The 24,129-nt window shown below is 40.6% G+C and overlaps 1 protein-coding gene across 1 annotated transcript in view; it reads right to left on the bottom strand.

Annotated features, from left to right (window-relative positions):
* Positions 1-24,129, bottom strand: part of ARFGEF3 (ARFGEF family member 3) — a 400,722-nt gene that overhangs the window by 270,683 nt on the left and 105,910 nt on the right. Inside the window, exons 8-9 of the mRNA XM_053710627.1 lie at positions 11,569-11,611; positions 2,995-3,079 (exon numbers count right to left, since the gene is read on the bottom strand). Coding sequence (XP_053566602.1) covers positions 2,995-3,079; positions 11,569-11,611 — 128 coding nt within the window. The remainder of the gene's footprint in view (positions 1-2,994; positions 3,080-11,568; positions 11,612-24,129) is intronic.

Below are 24,129 nucleotides of genomic sequence, written 5' to 3'. Positions count from 1 at the left end.
AGCTATTAATAAGCTTCAATAATGGCTTTAAAGTGATTTTATTAAGGATATTCACTATACATGAGCTGGAGTCTTTTGTAGCCACAAGCGGGAGAGATATCGATCTGTATTGCTTCTGACACTGAGCTTACACGTGGGAGCAGTAAGCTGGGTCATTGCAATAACTCAGCACGTGTGTTACAGTAATGCAGTGCTGATCCTATTGTGAGAACCTTTTCTTTGGTGACTTGGGTTTACAAATGTTCTGCACTAATAGGCACTCTATCTTCGTCTTGTGTGAGAGATATGTGTTTATGTCTTTTATAGGGATTTGCACAGAGACATTATTGGTATAGTGGACATGTAAGTTTGTTGGGTTATAGATTTGGCTACGTTTTATTAGTGTAAAAGAGCGTGTTATTATTGTTTTTACTTTAATCGAGCATGTACAATTTGTATCTGTTTGGTGATTTAGAATCCTATTATCATCCAATATGGCGGGGTAATGACAGTGTGTTTGTTCATGCACAAAACCAATGTTACCCTTGAAAACTGTTTGGGGTACCTGATAATTTAATTTAATAAGAAAATATTGCCTTGTAAATGTGTAGTTAAAGGGAAAGTAAAGTCAAAATCTAATGATTCAGATGGAGTATGCCATTTTAAATTTTCTATTTTATTTCTAATATCTAATTTGCTTTGTTTGTTTGGTATCCTTTGTTAAAAATCATACATAAGTAGGCTCAGGGGAAGCAATACACTACTGTGAGCTAGCTGCTCATTGGTAGCTGCACATTAATGTGTCATGTCACTGGTTCACCCAATGTGTTCAGCTAGTTCGTAATAGTAACTGCTTCTTCAACAAAGGATACCAAGAGAATGAAGCAGATTTGATGCTACATATAAACTGGAAAGTTGTTTAAAATTGTATGCTCTATCTGAATAATGAAAGAAAATGTGTGGGTTTCATGTCCCTTTAAGTATCAGTTAATTTGGATTGTGGATGAGCAAAACAGGGCTGGCACATGTTAAGTATCGATCAATTTTCACCACAACAATAGTGTAAACAGTGCTTCCAATAAACAATTAATGTGATCACATTAACATAAAAAGGGAGTCAATTAGCCTATCAAAGACTGTGATCAACTCCTTTGTTTGTATTGACCTATGTATTATGCCACTAGTAAATTCAACATTTTATTTCACTGAGTTTGTATTTTTCAAAATACTAATTCAAATGTAAACCTCATCTCTTACATATCAATCCATATACAGAGCTAAAGCAAAATAAAATTAAAAAGCTTATGCATCTTGGCTGAGGACTATTGGGAAACTGAACTAAGATATTTTTTTCTAACTTAAAATAAGAATTAATTGAGAGCCTGGAAGAGACACATTAAACTAGGCTGATGCTCCTCTGAGTGATGGTACCCTCAGGCAGCAAATGTAAAAAAAAATAACAAAGATAAGAAACAAATACACAGCTTAATTCAATCTGACTAAATGCATTTTTCATAGAGTGAGATATTGCATTGTAATGTGTGTGTGTACAGGTATATGTGTATGTGTGCGGGTATGTGTGTGTGTGTGCAGGTATGTATGTGTGAGTGCACAGGTATGTGTGCACAGGTATGTGTGCACAGGTATGTGTGCACAGGTATGTGTGTCTGTGTGCAGGTATGTATGTGTGAGTGCACAGGTATGTGTGTGTGTGTGGGCAGGTATGTATGTGTGAGTGCACAGGTATGTGTGTGTGTGCGCGCAGGTATGTATGTCTGAGTGCACAGGTATGTGTGTGTGTGCAGGTATGTATGTGTGAGTGCACAGGTATGTGTGTGTGTGTGTGTGCAGGTATGTATGTGTGAGTACACAGGCATATGTGCACAGGTATGTATGTGTGAGTGCAAAGGTATGTGTGTGCATGTATGTGTGAGTGCACAGGTATGTGTGCACAGGTATGTGTGTGTATGTGTACAGGTATGTATGTGTGAGTGCACAGGTATGTGTGTGCGTGTATGTATGTGTGAGTGCACAGGTATGTATGTGTGAGTGCACAGGTATGTATGTGTGAGTGCACAGGTATGTGTGAGTGCACAGGTATGTGTGTGTGCAGGTATGTGTGTGTGTGAGTACACAGGTATATGTGCACAGGTATGTGTGGGGGTATGTGTGCAGGTATGGGTGTGTGTGCGGGCATGTGTGTGTGCAGGCATGTGGGTGTGCAGGTATGTGGGGGTGTGTGCGGGTATGTGTGTGTGTGTGCGGGTATGTGTGCCTGTGTGTTCTGGGTTTGTGTGGGTATGTGTGGGTATGTGTGTGTGTGTGTGTGTGGGTATGTGTGAGTGTGCTGGGTGTGTGTGGGTATGTGTGTGTGTGTGTTCTGGGTTTGTGTGGGTATGTGTGTGTGTGCTGGGTGTGTGTGGGTATGTGTGAGTGTGCTGGGTGTGTGTGGGTATATGTGTGTGTGTGGGTATGTGTGAGTGTGCTGGGTGTGTGTGGGTATGTGTGAGTGTGCTGGGTGTGTGTGGGTATGTGTGAGTGTGCTGGGTGTGTGTGGGTATTTGTGTGTGTTCTGGGTTTGTGTGGTTATGTGTGTGTGTGCTGGGTGTGTGTGTGTGCTGGGTGTGTGGGGGTATGTGTGTGTGTGTGTGGGTATGTGTGAGTGTGCTGGGTGTGTGTGGGTATATGTGTGTGTGAGCGTGTGTAAACTACAGAACCAATAACAATGATAAATACTGAATATAAAACTCTGCCATATTGCACAGGCATTACTAACATAATTGGCACTTTCAGACAATGGGGGTGATTCAATCTTCATGTGCAACTATTTTGTATTTTTAATTTTAATATATCTAAATATAATTACAGTCATGTTAGCAAAAATTTCAAATGCAATCAATCAAAGGAAATCTTGGATAGGGGTAATGTGGGACAGCCACATTATTTAGATACGTAGATCTTTGATACAGGGTAATAACTTTGAAATTAAAATAATGTAAGAGACGTTGGACTTACTTAATGATTGCTTGAAGCTTGTCACACAGGACAGTGAGCACAGACACAATGTCATCACAGAGAGACTCTACAGAGGGCCCCGTTTCTATGGAATGGGAGAATAGTTAGTTCATCCTTTAAAGCAAGATTGCGAATTGAGAATTAAGTGTTAAATATTTTATTAACTGTATTTTTACAAATAAGTTTTGTATTATAAGAAAAATAACAGAGGGAGAGAGATAGAGAAAGAGCAAGAGAGAGAAAGCTTGGAAGATAAGGAAAGAGAGAAACAGAAAAAGAGAAGGAGAAAAAGATAAGGAAAGAGAAAGAAAGTGAAGGAAAGAGACAGAGAAAGAAGGAGAGACAAAGACAGAAAGAGAAGGAAAGAGAGGAAGTGAAAAAGGAAAGAGAGCGAGAAAGAGAAGGAAAGAGAAAGTGGGAAAGAGAAAGAAAAGAAAAAGGGAGAGAAAAGAAGACAAGTGAGAAAGAGAAGGAAAGTAAGATAGAGAAGGAAACAATGAGGGAGGGGGAGAGAGAGAGAGAGAGAGAGAGAGAGAGAGAGAGAGAGAGAGAAAGAGGGTGGGGGAGAGGACAGGAGAGGAAAGAAAGGGAGGCAGAGGGGAACAATGAACTTTGAGAAACCCAGTATTATCAATAGGACAACTACAAGGTTTTTCTTGCTATAGTAATTTTCCAACTGACTGAACACAATTATCTTGTTTACTGTTATTGCAACTTGGAATAATTTCTAATTAGCACAAGAGATGCTGATTAAGCTAAATAGTTATTTTTAAAAAAGTGTTTGGAGTTGGCTTCATTTGTTTAACGATTCTGCATAATGACAAAGCAATCAATGGATAGTTTAAAGGGACAGACTACAATATCATTTTTATTGTTTTAAAAGATAGATAATCCCTTTATTATCCATTCCCCAGTTTGCATAACCCACACAGTTATATTATTATACTTTTTACCTCTGTGATTACTATGTATCTAAGCATCTTCTGGTCACATGACTTTGTATTTATTATCTATTGACTTGCATTTAGTACTGTGTTGTGCTAACTCTTAAATAACTCCTCGGCCGTGAAGAAAATGTTATCTATATGACTCACATGAACCAGCAGTCTCCTGTTGTGAAAAGCAAATAAAAAGCATGTGATAAGAGGCTGTCTGCAGTGGCTTAGAAACAGACAGAGATTTAGAGGTTTAAATGTTATAAAATATATTAATATAACAATGTTGGCTGTGCAAAGCTGGGGAATGGGTAGTAAAGGCATTATCTATCTTTTTAAACAATAACAATTTTAGTGTAAACTGTCCCTTTAAGGCTAAAATGATGTCTGAGTCCTATCTATGTATGAATAACACACTGGTATATCTGAGCCTTGTGAAAACTGTATACAAAAATTAAAATAAATCACCTAAAAACAGAATTTATGTTTACCTGATAAATTACTTTCTCCAACGGTGTGTCCGGTCCACGGCGTCATCCTTACTTGTGGGATATTCTCTTCCCCAACAGGAAATGGCAAAGAGCCCAGCAAAGCTGGTCACATGATCCCTCCTAGGCTCCGCCTACCCCAGTCATTCGACCGACGTTAAGGAGGAATATTTGCATAGGAGAAACCATATGTTACCGTGGTGACTGTAGTTAAAGAAAATAAATTATCAGACCTGATTAAAAAACCAGGGCGGGCCGTGGACCGGACACACCGTTGGAGAAAGTAATTTATCAGGTAAACATAAATTCTGTTTTCTCCAACATAGGTGTGTCCGGTCCACGGCGTCATCCTTACTTGTGGGAACCAATACCAAAGCTTTAGGACACGGATGAAGGGAGGGAGCAAATCAGGTCACCTAAATGGAAGGCACCACGGCTTGCAAAACCTTTCTCCCAAAAATAGCCTCAGAAGAAGCAAAAGTATCAAATTTGTAAAATTTAGAAAAAGTGTGCAGTGAAGACCAAGTCGCTGCCTTACATATCTGATCAACAGAAGCCTCGTTCTTGAAGGCCCATGTGGAAGCCACAGCCCTAGTGGAGTGAGCTGTGATTCTTTCAGGAGGCTGCCGTCCGGCAGTCTCATAAGCCAATCGGATAATGCTTTTAATCCAGAAGGAGAGAGAGGTAGAAGTTGCTTTTTGACCTCTCCGTTTACCAGAATAAACAACAAACAAAGACAAAGTTTGTCTGAAATCCTTAGTAGCTGCTAAGTAAAATTTGAGAGCACGAACTACATCCAAGTTGTGCAACAAACGTTCCTTCTTTGAAACTGGATTAGGACACAAAGAAGGCACAACTATCTCCTGGTTAATGTTTTTATTAGAAACAACTTTTGGAAGAAAACCAGGTTTAGTACGCAAAACCACCTTATCTGCATGGAACACCAGATAAGGAGAAGAACACTGCAGAGCAGATAATTCTGAAACTCTTCTAGCAGAAGAAATTGCAACCAAAAACAAAACTTTCCAAGATAATAACTTAATATCAACGGAATGTAAGGGTTCAAACGGAACCCCCTGAAGAACTGAAAGAACTAGGTTGAGACTCCAAGGAGGAGTCAAAATTTTGTAAACAGGCTTGATTCTAACCAGAGCCTGAACAAAGGCTAGAACATCTGGCACAGCTGCCAGCTTTTTGTGAAGTAACACAGACAAGGCAGAAATCTGTCCCATCAAGGAACTTGCAGATAATCCTTTTTCCAATCCTTCTCGAAGGAAGGATAGACTCTTAGGAATCTTAACCTTGTCCCAAGGGAATCCTGCAGATTCACACCAACAGATATACCAAATTATGTGGTAATTTTTCTGGTTACAGGCTTTCAGGCCTGAACAAGAGTATTAATAACAGAATCTGAGAACCCTCGCTTTGATAAGATCAAGCGTTCAATCTCCAAGCAGTCAGCTGGAGTGGGTCGAACGGACCTAGAACAAGAAGGTCTCTCAAAGGTAGCTTCCATGGTGGAGCCGATGACATATTCACCAGATCTGCATACCAAGTCCTGCGTGGCCACGCAGGAGCTATCAAAATCACCGACGCCCTCTCCTGATTGATCCTGGCTACCAGCCTGGGGATGAGAGGAAACGGCGGGAACACATAAGCTAGTTTGAAGGTCCAAGGTGCTACTAGTGCATCCACTAGAGCCGCCTTGGGATCCCTGGATCTGTACCCGTAGTAAGGAACTCTGAAGTTCTGACGAGAGGCCATCAGATCCATGTCTGGAATGCCCCACGGTTGAGTGACTTGGGCAAAGATTTCCGGATGGAGTTCCCACTCCCCCGGATGCAATGTCTGACGACTCAGAAAATCCGCTTCCCAATTTTCCACTCCTGGGATGTGGATAGCAGACAGGTGGCAGGAGTGAGACTCCGCCCATAGAATGATTTTGGTCACTTCTTCCATCGCTAGGGAACTCCTTGTTCCCCCCTGATGGTTGATGTATGAACTTGGCCCTCGCTAGCTGAGGCCAAGCTTTGAGAGCATTGAATATCGCTCTCAGTTCCAGAATATTTATCGGTAGAAGAGATTCTACCCGAGACCAAAGACCCTGAGCTTTCAGGGATCCCCAGACCGCGCCCCAGCCCATCAGACTGGCGTCGGTCGTGACAATGACCCACTCTGGTCTGCGGAAGGTCATCCCTTGTGACAGGTTGTCCAGGGACAGCCACCAACGGAATGAGTCTCTGGTCCTCTGATTTACTTGTATCTTCGGAGACAAGTCTGAATAGTCCCCATTCCACTGACTGAGCATGAACAGTTGTAATGGTCTTAGATGAATGCGCACAAAAGGAACTATGTCCATTGCCGCTACCATCAAACCTATCACTTCCATGCACTGCGCTATGGAAGGAAGAGGAACGGAATGAAGTATCCGACAAGAGTCTAGAAGTTTTGTTTTTCTGGCTTCTGTCAGAAAAATCCTCATTTCTAAGGAGTCTATTATAGTTCCCAAGAAGGGAACCCTCGTTGACGGAGATAGAGAACTCTTTTCCACGTTCACTTTCCATCCGTGAGATCTGAGAAAGGCCAGGACAATGTCCGTGTGAGCCTTTACTTGAGGAAGGGACGACGCTCGAATCAGAATGTCGTCCAAGTAAGGTACTACAGCAATGCCCCTTGGTCTTAGCACCGCCAGAAGGGACCCTAGTACCTATGAGGAAATCCTAGGAGCAGTGGCTAATCCGAAAGAAAATGCCACGAACTGGAAATGCTTGTCCAGGAATGCAAACCTTAGGAACCGATGATGTTCCTTGTGGATAGGAATATGTAGATACGCATCCTTGAAATCCACCTTGGTCATGAATTGACCTTCCTGGATGGAAGGAAGAAGTGTTCGAATGGTTTCCATCTTGAACGATGGAACATTGAGAAACTTGTTCAAGATCTTGAGATCTAAGATTGGTCTGAACGTTCCCTCTTTTTTGGGAACTATGAACAGATTGGAGTAGAACCCCATCCCTTGTTCTCCTAATGGAACAGGATGAATCACTCCCATTTTTAGCAGGTCTTCTACCCAATGTAAGAATGCCTGTCTTCTTATGTGGTCAGAAGACAACTGAGACCTGTGGAACCTCCCCCTTGGAGGAAGCCCCTTGAACTCCAGAGAATAACCTTGGGAGACTATTTCTAGCGCCCAAGGATCCAGAACATCTCTTTCCCAAGCCTGAGCGAAGAGAGAGAGTCTGCCCCCCACCAGATCCGGTCCCGGATCGGGGGCCCGCATTTCATGCTGTCTTGGTAGCAGTGGCAGGTTTCCTGGCCTGCTTTCCTTTGCTCCAGCCTTGCATAGGTCTCCAGGCTGGATTGGCTTGAGAAGTATTACCTTCCTGCTTAGAGGACGTAGCCCTTGGGGCTGATCCGTTTCTGCGAAAGGGACGAAACTTAGGTTTATTTTTGGTCTTGAAAAGACCTATCCTGAGGAAGGGCGTGGCCCTTGCCCCCAGTGATATCAGAGATAATCTCTTTCAAGTCAGGGCCAAAGAGTGTTTTCCCCTTGAAAGGAATGTCAAGCAATTTGTTCTTGGAAGACGCATCCGCTGCCCAAGATTTTAACCAAAGCGCTCTGCGCCACAATAGCAAACCCAGAATTTTTTCGCCGCTAACCTAGCCAATTGCAAGGTGGCGTCTAGGGTGAAAGAATTAGCCAATTTAAGAGCACGAATTCTGTCCATAATCTCCTCATAAGAAGAAGAATTACTAATAATCGCCTTTCCTAGCTCATCAAACTAGAAACACGCGGCTGCAGTGACAGGGACAATGCATGCAATTGGTTGTAGAAGGGAACCTTGCTGAACAAACATCTTTAGCAGACCTTCTAATTTTTTATCCATAGGATCTTGGAAAGCACAACTATCTTCTATGGGTATAGTGGCGCGCTTGTGTAGAGTAGAAACCGCCCCCTCGACCTTGGGGACTGTCTGCCATCAGTCCTTTCTGGGGTCGACTATAGGAAAACAATTTTATAAATATGGGGGGAGGTACTAAAGGTATACCGGGCCTGTCCCATTCTTTACTAACAATGTACGCCACCCGCTTGGATATAAGAAAAGCTTCGGGGGGCCCCGGGGCCTCTAAGAACTTTTCCATTTTACATAGTGGTTCTGGAATGACCAGATAATCACAATCATCCAAATTGGATAACACCTCCTTAAGCAGAGCGCGGAGATGTTCCAACTTAAATTTAAAAGTAATCACATCAGGTTCAGCTTGTTGAGAAATGTTTCCTGAATCTGAAATTTCTCCCTCAGACAAAACCTCCCTGGCCCCCTCAGACTGGTGTAGGGGCCCTTCAGAAACCATATCATCAGCGTTCTCATGCTCTACAGAATTTTCTAAAACAGAGCAGTCGCGCTTTCGCTGATAAGTGGGCATATTGGCTAAAATGTTTTTGATAGAATTATCCATTACAGCCGTTAAATGTTGCATAGTAAGGAGTATTGGCGCACTAGATGTACTAGGGGCCTCCTGTATGGGCAAGACTGGTGTAGACGAAGGAGGGGATGATGCAGTACCATGCTTACTCCCCTCACTTGAGGAATCATCTTGGGCATCATTTTTACTAAAAAAAATTTTATGACATAAAATACATATAGTTAAATGAGAAGGAACCTTGGTTTCCCCACAGTCAGAACACAATCTATCTGGTAGTTCAGACATGTTAAACAGGCATAAACTTGATAACAAAGCACAAAAAACGTTTTAAAATAAAACCGTTACTGTCACTTTAAATTTTAAACTAAACACACTTTATTATTGCAATTGCGAAAAAGTATGAAGGAATTGTTCAAAATTCACCAAAATTTCACCACAGTGTCTTAAAGCCTTAAAAGTATTGCACACCAAATTTGGAAGCTTTAACCCTTAAAATAACGGAACCGGAGCCGTTTTTATATTTAACCCCTTTACAGTCCCTGGAATCTGCTTTGCTGAGACCCAACCAAGCCCAAAGGGGAATACGATACCAAATGATGCCTTCAGAAAGACTTTTCTATGTATCAGAGCTCCACACACATGCAGCTGCATGCCATGCTGTCCTCAAAAACAAGTGCGCCATACCGGCGCGAAAATGAGGCTCTGACTATGATTAGGGAAAGCCCCTAAAGAATAAGGTGTCTAAAACAGTGCCTGCCGATATAATCATATCAAAATACCCAGAATAAATGATTCCTCAAGGCTAAATATGTGTTAATAATGAATCGATTTAGCCCAGAAAAAGTCTACAGTCTTAATAAGCCCTTGTGAAGCCCTTATTTACTATCTTAATAAACATGGCTTACCGGATCCCATAGGGAAAATGACAGCTTCCAGCATTACATCGTCTTGTTAGAATGTGTCATACCTCAAGCAGTAAGAGACTGCACACTGTTCCCCCAACTGAAGTTAATTGCTCTCAACAGTCCTGTGTGGAACAGCCATGGATTTTAGTTACGGTGCTAAAATCATTTTCCTCATACAAACAGAAATCTTCATCTCTTTTCTGTTTCTGAGTAAATAGTACATACCAGCACTATTTTAAAATAACAAACTCTTGATTGAATAATAAAAACTACAGTTAAACACTAAAAAACTCTAAGCCATCTCCGTGGAGATGTTGCCTGTACAACGGCAAAGAGAATGACTGGGGTAGGCGGAGCCTAGGAGGGATCATGTGACCAGCTTTGCTGGGCTCTTTGCCATTTCCTGTTGGGGAAGAGAATATCCCACAAGTAAGGATGACGCCGTGGACCGGACACACCTATGTTGGAGAAATAAAATTTTAATTGCACTTGTCTATAAATCCACAAATGTTGTAAAAATGACTAACACCAATGCAATAAATGTAATCTCATCTATTTGGGACGTTATGTACTATTATAAAATGTTAATTGAGACTTAAAGGGACAGTATACACCAATTTTCATATAACTGCATGTAATAGACACTACTATAACGAATAATATGCACAGATACTGATCTAAAATTTCAGTATAAAACCGTATAAAAACTCCAAGCTCCAAGTTTAGCACTGTTGATTAGGTTAGCAGGAACACCTAAGGAAAGTGGCTAAATTGCAGACACCTCCTCCCCTGCATATGAAAAGACAGATTTTACAAACAGAAGCCAGCAGTAGACTAGAAAAGCGCTTCTACTTTTAACACTGAAGGGCTTGGTTAGGAGTATGAAAATCTGCACAATGTTATTAAAAAATAAGCAAAACTAAACATTGTTACAAAAACACTCCAGATGGACTATATAAATGGATTATCTACAAAACATTTATGCAAAGAACATTTTGGTGTATAATTGCCTCTTTAATTCTAGGCTGTAGAAAGAAAACGGTTCAAAATAACAAAAAAATAAGTTCAAAATGTAACAAATAATATACTAATGTAGTCAACTATATCAGAATATTTAGGAGATAAAAATACCAACAAACCATAGATTCAGAGAATGCCGAGTTCCATAAAATAAAAACGGAAACTATCTAGAATCTAGATAAAAACAAATCTAGAAGAGCAATGACTACAAAACTACACAATATAAATTATATTCTGCAGTTAGAAGAATTATAGGGCATGATTATTAAAAACATGTTGGCATGGAGACACATTTTTACATTCAAAACCGCAGCCAATCTATCATTTGGTATTCTAAAATTCTTTGAGGGACCTCAAAGTAATGGTGAGATTTCTTAGATAATCTCACCAGACCAGAGAGCTTTAGAGAATCAGGCCCATTGGACCCAATTATTACTAACTCACCAGCATGAAGATAAATGACAAAATAAACCATTTTTAGCATTATATGGTAATGCATGTCTCTCCTACACAAAGTGAGATAAAAACTCAAGATAAAAGTTGCCTTTCTAAAGTTCTTTGAGGGACTTTTAAGTACTGACAAGTCTTCTTCTTAAGTAACCTCTCCATAGCAGAGAGCTTTAGAGAATAGGGCCATTGTGGGAAGCACAGAAAGCAAAACATATTCCATCAATACGTAGTAAAATTAGATGCTGATTCACATAATTGGAAAAGGTTATTGACTTATATATTGATTCCTAAATAGCAAACACTCTCTGAGAAGCTATTTTTTTCAGATGTCTAAAAATATATAGATACCTTGGGATTTGAATTCCAGGAGGTCTTCATGAGCTTTGGTGTTCTATAGGGGTAAATATCAAAAGATTACTGGTTGCAGTGAAATAAATGATGTAGATAAAACAGTTATATTACATGATATCAGTATGGGACACTACAATTAATTTAAGCAATTATTTAATACAAGCTCCAGATTTTGGATTAAGAAAATGTATTTACAGCTATGAAGAACACATTTTCATGGTATATAAAATGTGAGGTGTGGGGTGGAAGGAAGGTGCCAAAGCATTTATTGTATTCAAAGATGTTTTAATTGTAAAAGGAAAAAAATGAGAAACAAACGGCTAGATTACGAGTTGTGCGTTAGGATAAAAAAAAACAGCGTTAAGAGGTCCTAACGCTGCTTTTTTACGCCCGCTGGTATTACGAGTCTTGAAGGTATAGGGTCACCGCACACTTCTTTGGCCTTACCACAAAACGACTAACGTAAACTTCGTAAAGTCTTTTTTCTATGGGACTTCCATAGCGCCGATATTACAAGTCTGTCCTGGGAGGCCAAAAAGTGAGCGGTACACACTCTCCTGTCAAGAGTCCAAACGCATTTAAAAGTCAGTAGTTAAGAGTTTTATGGTACAACGCTGTAACATAAAACTCATAGCTAAAGTGCTAAAAGGTACACTAACACCCATAAATAACTATTAACCCCTAAACCGAGGCGCTCCCGCATCGCAAATACTAAAATAAAATTATTAACCCCTAATCTGCCGCTCCGGACACCGCCGCCACCTACATTATATTTATGAACCCCTAATCTGCTGCCCCCAACATCGCCGACACCTACATTATATTTATTAACCCTGTCAGGGATATCAGATGGCTAAGGCTACCCCCCACCCCCCTACAACCTCACCCCTGTTGTTTCTCAGTGGTTTTGGGCTCCTCAGAGCAACCACCATCTCTGGAAGCTGTTTGTTTGCTTTGTGTTGGCTTGTTTTTGTGTTCAGAGAAAAGTTGGTGTATGACCAGGAAAACCCTCTTAGGCTGGCCGGTCTCCTGGAACTCCCGGTCGGCTGCCTTACAACGGACACCCGCCTAACCCCTCTCAGGCTGGCCAGGCTCCTGGAACTCCAGGTCGGCCACAGGACAGCAGAACACTCGCTAACTTTAACCCAGGTCGCTCCAGCAACCATGTGCCCCAGAGCTCCGCTCTTTTCGGGATTAGTAGCCCCTGGGGAGTACAAGGGGTGGGGGAATTGCCGGAGGGGAGCTCCTTTGGGAACTGGGGGTTTTGGACACCCCTAACCCCATAACTTCATTGGACTGTAACTCCGGTCCCCAGTAACGAATCATGCTGATTGGACTGTGAAATCTAGGGACCAAGAGCTTTAAAATGACACCCTGGAAGTGACGCCGCTCCACTGGGATCACCCCGAAACCGCCACCCATATGTATTGGGATTATGTGGGACTGTGGCTCCTATGGAGGTGCCGGGCTGTCTGGAATGGCAGGAAAGTAGTGGGATTGTCCAGGGTCTTATCAAGATGAGCTGACTGTATAAAAGGAGTGTGTGTTTTCAATAAAATGAGTTCCTGTTAAACCTGAATGCTAGGCTGTCTAGTTATTTGGGTTTGCTCCAGCTAAAATCACTTTTCCTGGGCTATAGCAGCCTGTTCCAGGCAGAGGAAGGACACTCTGACAGAGCTACCTAGTCTGGTAGCTGGAGTCTGCCACAGGGTGGGACCCTGAGTACTGGTGCTGTCGGGCATCAGGGGTGGCTACAGGCTGTGGTCACTTGCCAGCTACATAGCTGCAATCGGCAGGGAGGAAGCAGGACCCGTTTGGCGGAGCTACCCATTCGGGGTAGCCGGGGGTATCCGTCACAAACCCCTAATCTTCCGCCCCCAATGTTGCTGACACCTACCTACAATTATTAAAGTGATGGTAAACTCTCCCCTTTTAAAAATCAGATCTGGAATGTAAGCGCTATTTTAGATGGGGTTTTATTCATCATGTGCAATGAAGATGCTCTATAACTTAGTTATTAATATAGATATGAAATTCAAATACCCCACGTCACACCACCCACTTCTAAACTCAATTTTCCTGTCAGCTAAATGATTGAATTACTTTCCAATCATCGCTCTAGCTACAACAAAAGTGCCAGATGGGGAGAGCGCTGATTGGACAACAATTCAATCTGTTAGCTCACAGAAAAGTTTACTTTTGAAGTGGGCGGAGGAGCATGCAGTATTTGAATTTCATATCTATATTAATAACTAAGTTATACTGCATCTTCATTACAGCTAATGAATTAAACTTCATCTAAAATAGCGCTTACATTCCAGATCTGATTTTATAAAGGGGAGAGTTTACCATCACTTTAACCCCTAATCTGCCGCCCCCAACGTCGCCGCCACTATAATAAACATATTAACCCCTAAACCGCCGCACTCCCGCCTCGCAAACATTAGTTAAATATTATTAACCCCTATCTGCTGTCCCTAACATCTATGCCACCTACCTACAGTTATTAACCCATAATCTGCCGCCCCTAGCGTCGCCGCCACTATATTAAAGTTATTAACCCCTAAACCTAAGTCTAACCCTAACACCCCCTATCTTAAATATAATTACAATAAATCTAAATAAAATTACTACAATTACCTACATAATTCCTATTTAAAACTAAATACTTACCTATAAAATAAACCCTAAGCTAGCTACAATATAACAATTACTTTATTTTTAATTTACAGGCAAGTTTGTATTTATTTTAACTATGTAGAATAGTTATTAACTATTTAATAACTACATAGTTAAAATAAATACAAATATACCTGTAAAATAAAACCTAACCTAAGTTACACTAACACCTAACACTACACTATAATTAAATAAATTCCCTAAACTAAATACAATTAATTACAATTAAATAAAATTATCTAAAGTACGAACCCCCCCCCACTAAATTACAGAAAATAATAAAATAATTTTTAAACTGATTACACCTACTCTAATCCCCCTAACAAAATAAAAAGTCTAACCCTAACACCCCCTAACTTAAGTATAATTTAAATAAGTCTAAATAACATTCATATCATTAACTAAATTATTCCTATTTAAAACTAAATACTTACCTATAAAATAAACCCTAAGCTAGCTACAATATAACTAATACTTACATTGTAGCTAGCTTAGGGTTTATTTTTATTTTACAGGCAAGTTTGTATTTATTTTAACTAGGTAGAATAGTTTGTTACTAAATAGTTATTAACTATTTAATAACTACCTAGCTAAAATAAATACAAAAGTACCTGTAAAATAAAACCTAACCTAAGTTACACTAACACCTAACACTACACTATAATTAAAAAATTAACTCAATTAAATACAATTAAATAAATTAAATTAGCTAAAGTACAAAAAAACAAAACACTAAATTACAGAAAATAATAAACAAATTTAAAGATATTTAAACTAATCATCTAATAGCCCTATCAAAATAAAAAAAGCCCCCCAAAAAAAAAAAAAAAAACCTAGCCTAAATTAAACTACCAATAGCCCTTAAAAGGGCCTTTTGCGGGGCATTGCCCCAAAGTAATCAGCTCTTTTACCTAAAAAAAAAAAACCCCAACAGTAAAACACACCACCCACACAACCAACCCCCAAATAAAATACTAACTAAAAAAACCTAAGCTCCCCATTTCCCTGAAAAGGGCATTTGGATGGGCATTGCCCTTAAAAGGGCAGTTAGCTCTTTTGCGGCCCAAAGCGCTAACCTAAAAATAAAACCCACCCAATACACCCTTAAAAAACCTAACACTAACCCCTGAAGATCGACTTATCGGGAGAAGTCTTCATCTAAGCCGGGCCGAAGTCCTCAACGAAGCCGGGAGAAGTCTTCATCCAAGCCGGCGAAGTGGTCCTCCAGGCGGGCAGAAGTCTTCATCCTGATGGCATGTTCTATCTTCATCCATCCGGCGTGGAGCGGGTCCATCTTCAAGACATCCGACGCGGAGCATCCTCTTCATCCGACAACTAAAGCTGAATGACGGTACCTTTAAGTGACGTCATCCAAGATGGCGTCCCTTAGATTCCAATTGGCTGATAGAATTCTATCAGCCAATCGGAATTATGGTAGAAAAAATCCTATTGGTTGATGCAATCAGCCAGTAGGATTGAAGTTCAATCCTATTGGCTGATCCAATGTTAGGTTCCATAGTTGTGTGTATACCTTTAAGTTCTGTATGACCTATCACATACACACACCCCCTTTATAACACCTGCAATAGCGTCACTCCTTGCTTAGTAATTTGTTTAAACTGCCCTGAGTAGTACTACCATAGCTAAGCTCCTGGATTTCCTAAGTACTCTTAGCTTATTTTGAATCCAGAACCTGTAAACTTCCTGAAGTGTTCGTATTAATTCTACCCCAACTAACTCTCTGCTTGCTACTAAATTTCTAACAGTGCTTGTGCAAGTCTATTTTCCAGCCTTTTCTCTGCTACTGCCTACTGTGGATAACTATTTGTCAGCTTGGATTATACTCCCATGTTCACAAAGACTCTAAGTTCGAGGATTCTTCAGAAAGGACTGTGTTAAATAAGGTACCTATTAAAAGCAGCTTTATTCCATAACGCTTAACATTTACAGATCTGGATACCTTTCTATCGGCACATAGCCGCAACCAGTGCTCTGACGTCAGACGCCATTCTCTGTTCTCGGGACAGACCGGAAGAGAGTATCTCCCCACATCGCAAAGTCAGTTGCTGCAGCTACAACTCTCCGGTAAGAAAGTGATCTTCATTCAAGGTACAGCTTCCTCTATCAGAGTTCACTAAAGTATTGTTACCACAAACTGTTTGATAATTATAACTAACAATCCATCTCGCTGCTGTCCGCTATTTTTACATTGCTTTCTACTGTTGCAACGGCTGCTTCCTGCTAATTACCTAATTCATGCTATACTAAAACTGAAGCTTGATCAAACATTATTTTGAAGCATTTCCTCATTTGCTAATAAGGACATTTTACACTCAACTATGTATTACTTACTAACAACTAAGACTTGAATTTATTAAGTTACAATTGTCCTTGTTCTTTTATAATCTTTGCTTTGCTGATTCAAGAAGAGATTAAGTAGCCCTCTACATCAAGTATTGATAAAAATCATAAAAGGCTGTAATTGACCTTGTTCTCATATTATCCTTGTATCTCTTGTCTTATGAAGATAATAAGATAACTTGACATATTGGAATACTGATAATATCTTTAATCCACCAAACATCAGTATTACTTTTGTATCTCCTGGTACATGATCATAATAACCACACCTATAACATTATTTAATACTTCCACATAGTATTGACAATTATTAGGTGTAACAAAAAATATATTTATTTCCTGTACTACATAAGGGAAATCTCATCAAACTGGTTACATCCAATCAGCCAATAGCATTGAGCTTGCATTCTATTGGCTGTTCCAATCAGCCAATAGAATGCAAGCTCAATCTTATTGGCTGATTGGATCAGCCAATAGGATTTTTTCTACCTTAATTCCGATTTTTAGATAGATTGGATTTAGATTGGATCAGCCAATAGGATTTTTTCTACCTTAATTCCGATTTTTAGATAGATTGGATTTAGATTGGATCAGCCAATAGGATTTTTTCTACCTTAATTCCGATTTTTAGACAGATTGGATTTAGATTTGATCAGCCAATAGGATTTTTTCTATCTTAATTCCGATTTTTAGATAGTATTTTATTTGGGGGGTTGGTTGTGTGGGTGGTGGGTTTTACTGTTGGGGGGGTTGCTTGTATTTTTTTTTTCAGGTAAAAGAGCTGATTACTTTGGGGCAATGCCCCGCAAAAGGCCCTTTTAAGGGGTATTGGTAGTTTAGTTTAGGCTAGGGTTTTTTTTATTGGGGGGGGGGTTATTTTAATAGGGCTATTAGATTAGGTGTAATTAGTTTAAATATCTGTAATTTGTTTATTATTTTCTGTAAATTAGTGTTTTTTTTTTTTGTACTTTAGCTAATTTAATTTAGGTAATTGCATTTAATTTAGTCAATTTATTTAATTATAGTGTAGTGTTAGGTGTTATTGTAACTTAGGTTAGGTTTTATTTTACAGGTAAATTTGTATTTATTTTTAGCTAAGTAGTTATTAAATAGTTAATAACTATTTAGTAACTATTCTACCTAGTTAAAATAAATACAAACTTGCCTGTAAAATAAAAATAAACCCTAACCTAGCTACAATGTAACTATTAGTTATATTGTAGCTAGCTTAGGGTTTATTTTATAGGTAAGTATTAAGTTTTAAATAGGAATAATTTAGTTAATGATAGTAATTTTATTTAGATTTATTTAAATTATATTTAAGTTAGGGGGTGTTAGGGTTAGACTTAGGTTTAGGGGTTAATAAATTTAGTATAATGGCGGCGACGTTGGGAGCGGCAGATTAGGGGTTAATAAATGTAGGTAGGTTGCGGCGACATTGGGGGTGGCAGATTAGGGGTTAATAAATAGTATGTAGGTGTCGGCGATGTTAGGGGAAGCAGATTAGGGGTTAATACATATAATGTAGGTGGCGGCGGTGTCCGGAGCGGGAGATTAGGGGTTAATAATTATAATGTAGGTGTCGGCGATGTTGGGGCGGCAGATTAGGGTTAATAAGTGTAAGATTAGGGGTGTTTAGACTCGAGGTTCATGTTAGGGTGTTAGGTGTAGACATAACTTTTATTTCCCCATAGGAGTCAATGGGGCTGCGTTAAGGAGTTTTACGCTGCTTTTTTACATGTGTTAGACTTTTGGCATTTGCAGTAGAAATAAGGTTCTTATGCCACTTTGCAGATAATTAGTTAGGCCTCATCTTGAGTATTGTGTGCAGTTCTGGAGGCCATCTCTTCAGAAAGATATAAAACAAACTGGAATCTGTGCAAAGGAGGGCTACTAAAATGGTACATGTTCTAAAAAATAAAACTTACAAGGAAAGACTCAATGACCTAAATAACAATGTATTCTTACCTGATAAATTCATTTATTTCTTGGTAGTGAGAGTCCATGATCCTTACTCATGGGATTACATCACCTGGCCAGCAGGAGAAGGCAAAGACACCCTACCAGAGCTTTTACATATATCCCTCCTACTTCACCTTCTCTCCCAGTGGTATTTATAGCCAAAGAAGAAGTAAGAAAGACAATAGGGTAAAGAAGTGCAAACTAAGACTGCGATCACCATAGAAAAAATTATTTTGATTGGGCTTGTGGACTCTCACTACCAAGAAAGAAATTAATTTATCAGATAAGAATGAATAATGTTTTCTTTCTAATGGTAGTGAGAGTCCTACGCTCCTTACTCATGGGATCAAATACCCAAGATGTGGAGTCCACAAAAATAATGGGTGGGAAAAACAAAAAGGTAAGGCAGACACCTATTTACAAGGCAGCACTGCCTGAAGAACCTTTCTAAAAAAGCCAGCCTCTGATGAGGCAAATACATCAAAATGTTAAAAATGTTGTAAAAGTATGAAGAGAAGACCAAATTTGTTCTACACAAGCTTCATTCTTAAAGTGATTGTAAAGTTTAAGGAATTAGTGCCCAGTATCTAAAAATAATCTTAAAAACATGGACACTTTAATTCATTCCATACTATGTTAAATTTTTCTAGTGACAGGCTTACGGGCCTTTATTAATGTATCAGTCACTGAATCAGAGAAACCTCTCTGAGAAAGGATCAACCGTTCAATCTTCATGCAGTTAAATTGAGAGATTGTAGGTTTTGATAGAAGAACGAACCTTGAGATAGCAGGTCAGATCTCAAAAGTAGATGCCAAGGAGGCACAATGTACATCCTTATCAGATCCACATACCATGTCCTGCAAGACTCTGATGAAGCAATCAGAATAGCTGGGACCTGCTTGATACATGCTACCACACGTGGGACAAGAACAATCAGAGGAGATTCCCTTGATCTCAAACTGCACCTCGGTAACTTGTGACTCAGGTGAGAAGCCATGAGATCTATGTCTGGTCTCCCCCACATCTTCATGATGTGATCGAAAATTTCCTGATTGAGAGACCATTCTCCTGAATGAAGAGTCTGAAGACTCAAATAGTCTGCTTCCCAATTGTCCACTCTTGGGATATGAATGGCTGATATGGTACACTGATACCTTTCCGCCCAAGACAGAATGTTAGATACCTCCTGCATGGGTAGGGAACTCCTTGTTCCCCCCTGATGGTTGATATATGCCACTATTGTCACATTGTCCAATTGGAATCGGATAAAAGGGATTGATTACAGGCGTGGCTATGAAATGTTTTTCGGTTATAAAGCCTCCTGAGGAAACCAAACACCCTGGGATCTTAGAAGACCCCAGACTGCACCCCTTTTTACCAGGCTGGCATCCGTAGTGATGATTTCCCATGTTGGATGACGAAAACCAATGCCTATTGAAAAATGATCAGGATCTATCCACCACGTTAGAGATCACCTGGTGAATAAATTAAACCGAGCAAACGGAATGGAGTCCGATGCCGCTTCCATGAGGCCCACTACTTCCATGCACTGGGCAATAGACGGTGAATTAGTTCCCTTAAGATCTCGATGAGCGAATTGAAGCTTCAGAATGCACTGCTTTGTCAAGAAAACCTTCATGGCTACCGAATCTATGATCACTCCTAAGAATCATACCCTCGTCTGAGGAGTGAGAGAACTTTGGCCAAGTTGATTATCCAACCATCTCTGTGAAGAGACCAATTTACCTTCTGAGTGTGAGAAGCTGCTAAAGGTAAAGATGGAGCTTGTACCAAGATATTGAGCCACATCTATTCCCTGGACTCGAATTACAGAAAACAGCACCCAAAGGACCTCGGTAAAAATTGTGGGAGCAGTCACTAACCTGAAGGGTATAGCAGTAAATTGGAAATTTAGATCTAGAAATTCAAACCTTAGGTATTGATGATGTTCTTGATGAATGGGGATGTGAAGATACACATCCTTCAGATCTATAGTAGACACTGTCCATGAAAAACTAAAGGAAGAATTGATTTGATATTTTCCATCTTGAAGGATGGTGCCCTCAAAAAGTTGTTCAATGTCTTTAGATCCAATATTGGATGAAATGTGCCCTATTTTTGTGGAACGATGAACAGATTTGACTAAAATCCTTTTACTTGATCTTTTGAAGGAACTGGAGCTATGATTCCTTTGTTTACCAAATATCTCACATACTGAAGAAAAGCTGCTCCTTTTTCTGGATTCTTCAAAAATTACAGGACCTGATACCTATTCTGTACCCGTGGGACACGATTTCTATGACCTTAGGATCTCGAACTGACTGAATCCAAACGTCCTGAAAAACAAATTATGCTTACCTTTTCATTTTTTCTTCTGACGGGGAGAGTCCACAGCTGCATTCATTACTTTTGGGAAATACAGAATCTGGCTACCAGGAGAAGGCAAAGACACTGCAGCCAAAGGCTTAAATACCTCCCCCACTTCCCTCATCCAACAGTCATTCTGCCAAGGGAACAAGGAACAGTAGGAGAAATATCAGGGTGAAAAAAGGTGCCAGAAGAACAAAAAATAAAATTTGGCCGCCCCATAGATAAAAAATGCGGGCGGGGAGCTGTGGACTCGCCCCTTCAGAAGAAAAGAAAATTATAAGGTAAGCATAATTTAAGTTTTTCTTCTTAAACGAGGAGAGTCCACAGCTGCATTGATTACTTTTTGGAAAACAATATCCAAGCTATAGAGGGCACTGAATGAAAAACGGGCAGGCACAAGAGGCGGCCCCTTCTGAGGGCACCACAACCTGAAATCACCCAAACCCAGACAAAAAACTGCTTCACCAGAAGCAGAAGGAACAAAAAAATGGACAAAGACCAAGTAACTGCCCATTAGTTAAAACCAGCAAGACCCTTGCTAGAGACAGCCCAGTATCACTAGACTCCACCGGGCACAAAGGCCTCCGAGGAGACAAAGTCCCGCAGGCTCCAAGCCCAAACATAAACGTTCCCCCCCGACCCGGGGAAGGGGGGACCTCCACATTCTCCCAGAAGGAAAGAAGAAGAGGTACTCATATACGAGAGTCCAAAAGGACCCCCAGACAAACAACTAGGGCAATAAAGAACCCCAAGTATATATATATCCCAGACCCCTATTTGCATGAAAGTCCAAGGGGCCAAGTAACGCTCCAATCCTGGAGACCTAGAGGGACAAGGAAAAACCCCTCCCGTATACAGAGTGCAAACCCGCACTCAGAATAGAACGACCGAGGAATAAAACCACCCCCACCAACAATCAGGAACAGGACATTGAGGACAGAGCAAAATCCTCTCTGCTGCCCCACCCAAAGAAAAACGAGGAACAGCCTGACGACTAGGAATGAAAGGCCTCCTATAACATGTAAAATCAAGAAAAACAAACTGCTCACCAGAGTGAGCAAACTCGGCACCTCAACCGGGCCAGCCGGTTATAATGGGCACCACGTGGTTGATATGGAACAGAAAAACTAGTGCCTGACCAAGACCAGCCTGATACATTGGGCACCCCAGAACCGTTCAAGGCCACAGAAAAGTCGAAGCCCTTGTAGGGATAGACAAAATAAACAATAGACATAACAATGTCCTAACACTTAATATTTAACTTCCGCGGAAGTGCTAAAGTGACCACAAAATCGCTAGTATCAAATTCCAGAAAGAAATGTTTTCCAAAAGGAAAAACTATAACAGACATGAGCTTCTCAAAACAAAATAAAATACATCCTAACCGGATCAAAGTAAATGAAGGCAGCACCCGGACCGTATCTTCCTGGAAGATTTAAATGCGCCGTCATAGATATGGCCATGTGGAACCGTGCCGTAACCTCTGGAGGAAACAAGCCGCCTTCCGGAGAAGGGGTAACGGCATTTGGGACAACTGCTTGCGTAGCAAAAGAAGGTTCTAAGGCGCACGCCTTGTGGGATCTGGAATTCTCAGGGACGGATGGCTCGGCGGTCTCTAAGTTCCCCCGATTCGGGAGAAAAGAGCAGTCTAAAGTGGCATTCGGAACATAACTGATGGGCATGGATTACCCGGGCCATTTCATATTCTTAGCAAGAATTAGAATCTGAATCAGAGACACCTGTCTCCACAAAATCAGAATCCTCCATAACTTGGAGATTGAAATTATGGATATAAAATTAAACGGCACCTTACACCCCCAATGGCTGGGGCACTCACCACCTCCTATGACTCAGACAACTAGCTAAACAGACTCTCTCTGTCGCCACACAGTCAGGATTACGGAAATGGAGAACAGAAACGTGACCACACCCAGTCACAAGGTGAACCATGCAGGCCAAAGAAAAGTGCGCCAGTCCGTAACGACCACGCAGCCTGACAAAAAAGGCTGGTATGTTCCGAAGTAGCCACGAGCCCAAGTATCACTACACATTAGCAGACAGAATCACATAACCAACATGATTAAAGTTCCACCTGTTCAATAATCCCCCTCATGAGATAATAACCCTTGATTCCATAAAGATAAAAAGGAGTCCCACTGAGATCGTGACTTCTACATTTACATTACATTCATGTTGAAAGTAAAATGAAACGATCTTACTGGAATCTACGCCATGGAACAGGAACACGGCCCTTCAAATGTGACAGATAGTAGCATCGCTTCTGACATGGACTTGAGTGAAGAAAACAGACAGCAAAACTTGTCAACGCTGATTGCCTATGGAGCTGCTTATATGAGTCGGGATGGTTTTGCAGAAAAAGTCTCCCTGCATCTCTGGACTCTAACTTTCATCCAAGCTCTCACTTAGAGGCTGACAGGACTACTTAAAACTCCAGTCCATTCCGAAGAGTACTACCCTCCATAAGAGACTAAACTGAATCTTCCGACACTTCTCTGCCAACCTCCTGTGACGAAAGTCAAAGAATAACTGGGGCATGAGGGAAGTGGGGGAGGTATTTAAGCCTTTGGCTGGGGTGTCTTTGCCTCCTACTGGTGGCCAGGTTCTGTATTTACCAAAAGTAATGAATGCAGCTGTGGACTCTCCCCCTACGAAATTTGTATCTGGATAGGGGGCCGTACCTTCATGCTGTTTTGGAATCAGAGGATGATTTCTTGTGCTGTTTGGACTTATTCCAGACAGGGTTAGGTTTCCAGATATTTGTTCATGTGTCCGTCTGAAAATAAGATCTAATTTATGCACAGGTTTATCCTTTGCAGGTTCCGCATTTTGAACTCCAAGAGTTTTAAAAACTTCTCTTAAAAAGCAATTAAGATGTTTCATTTTAAATTCAAAAGTAACCTCCTCATGTTCATCTGATTCTGATGAAGAATCATTAGCAGATACTTCCCCCTTCTGACACAGAGGATAACCCTTCTAAGCCAGACCCTGGAGACTGCATAAGAGATTTTGTAGTAATAGAAGAAGAACCTATATTTTCTGACACACAATGCTTAACCTTACACTTACAAGTACCTTGAGTACTGTGGGAAGATGAATGAGACTGCAGATCAACAGTTAAGCATGCATTCCGTCGGTTGAAATCAGCACCTCCATATTCTGCGTAC

The sequence above is a fragment of the Bombina bombina genome, chromosome 4, assembly GCF_027579735.1.
Source record: "Bombina bombina isolate aBomBom1 chromosome 4, aBomBom1.pri, whole genome shotgun sequence".
Lineage (NCBI taxonomy): Eukaryota > Metazoa > Chordata > Amphibia > Anura > Bombinatoridae > Bombina > Bombina bombina.
This window is presented reverse-complemented; position numbering and strand designations above follow the sequence as displayed.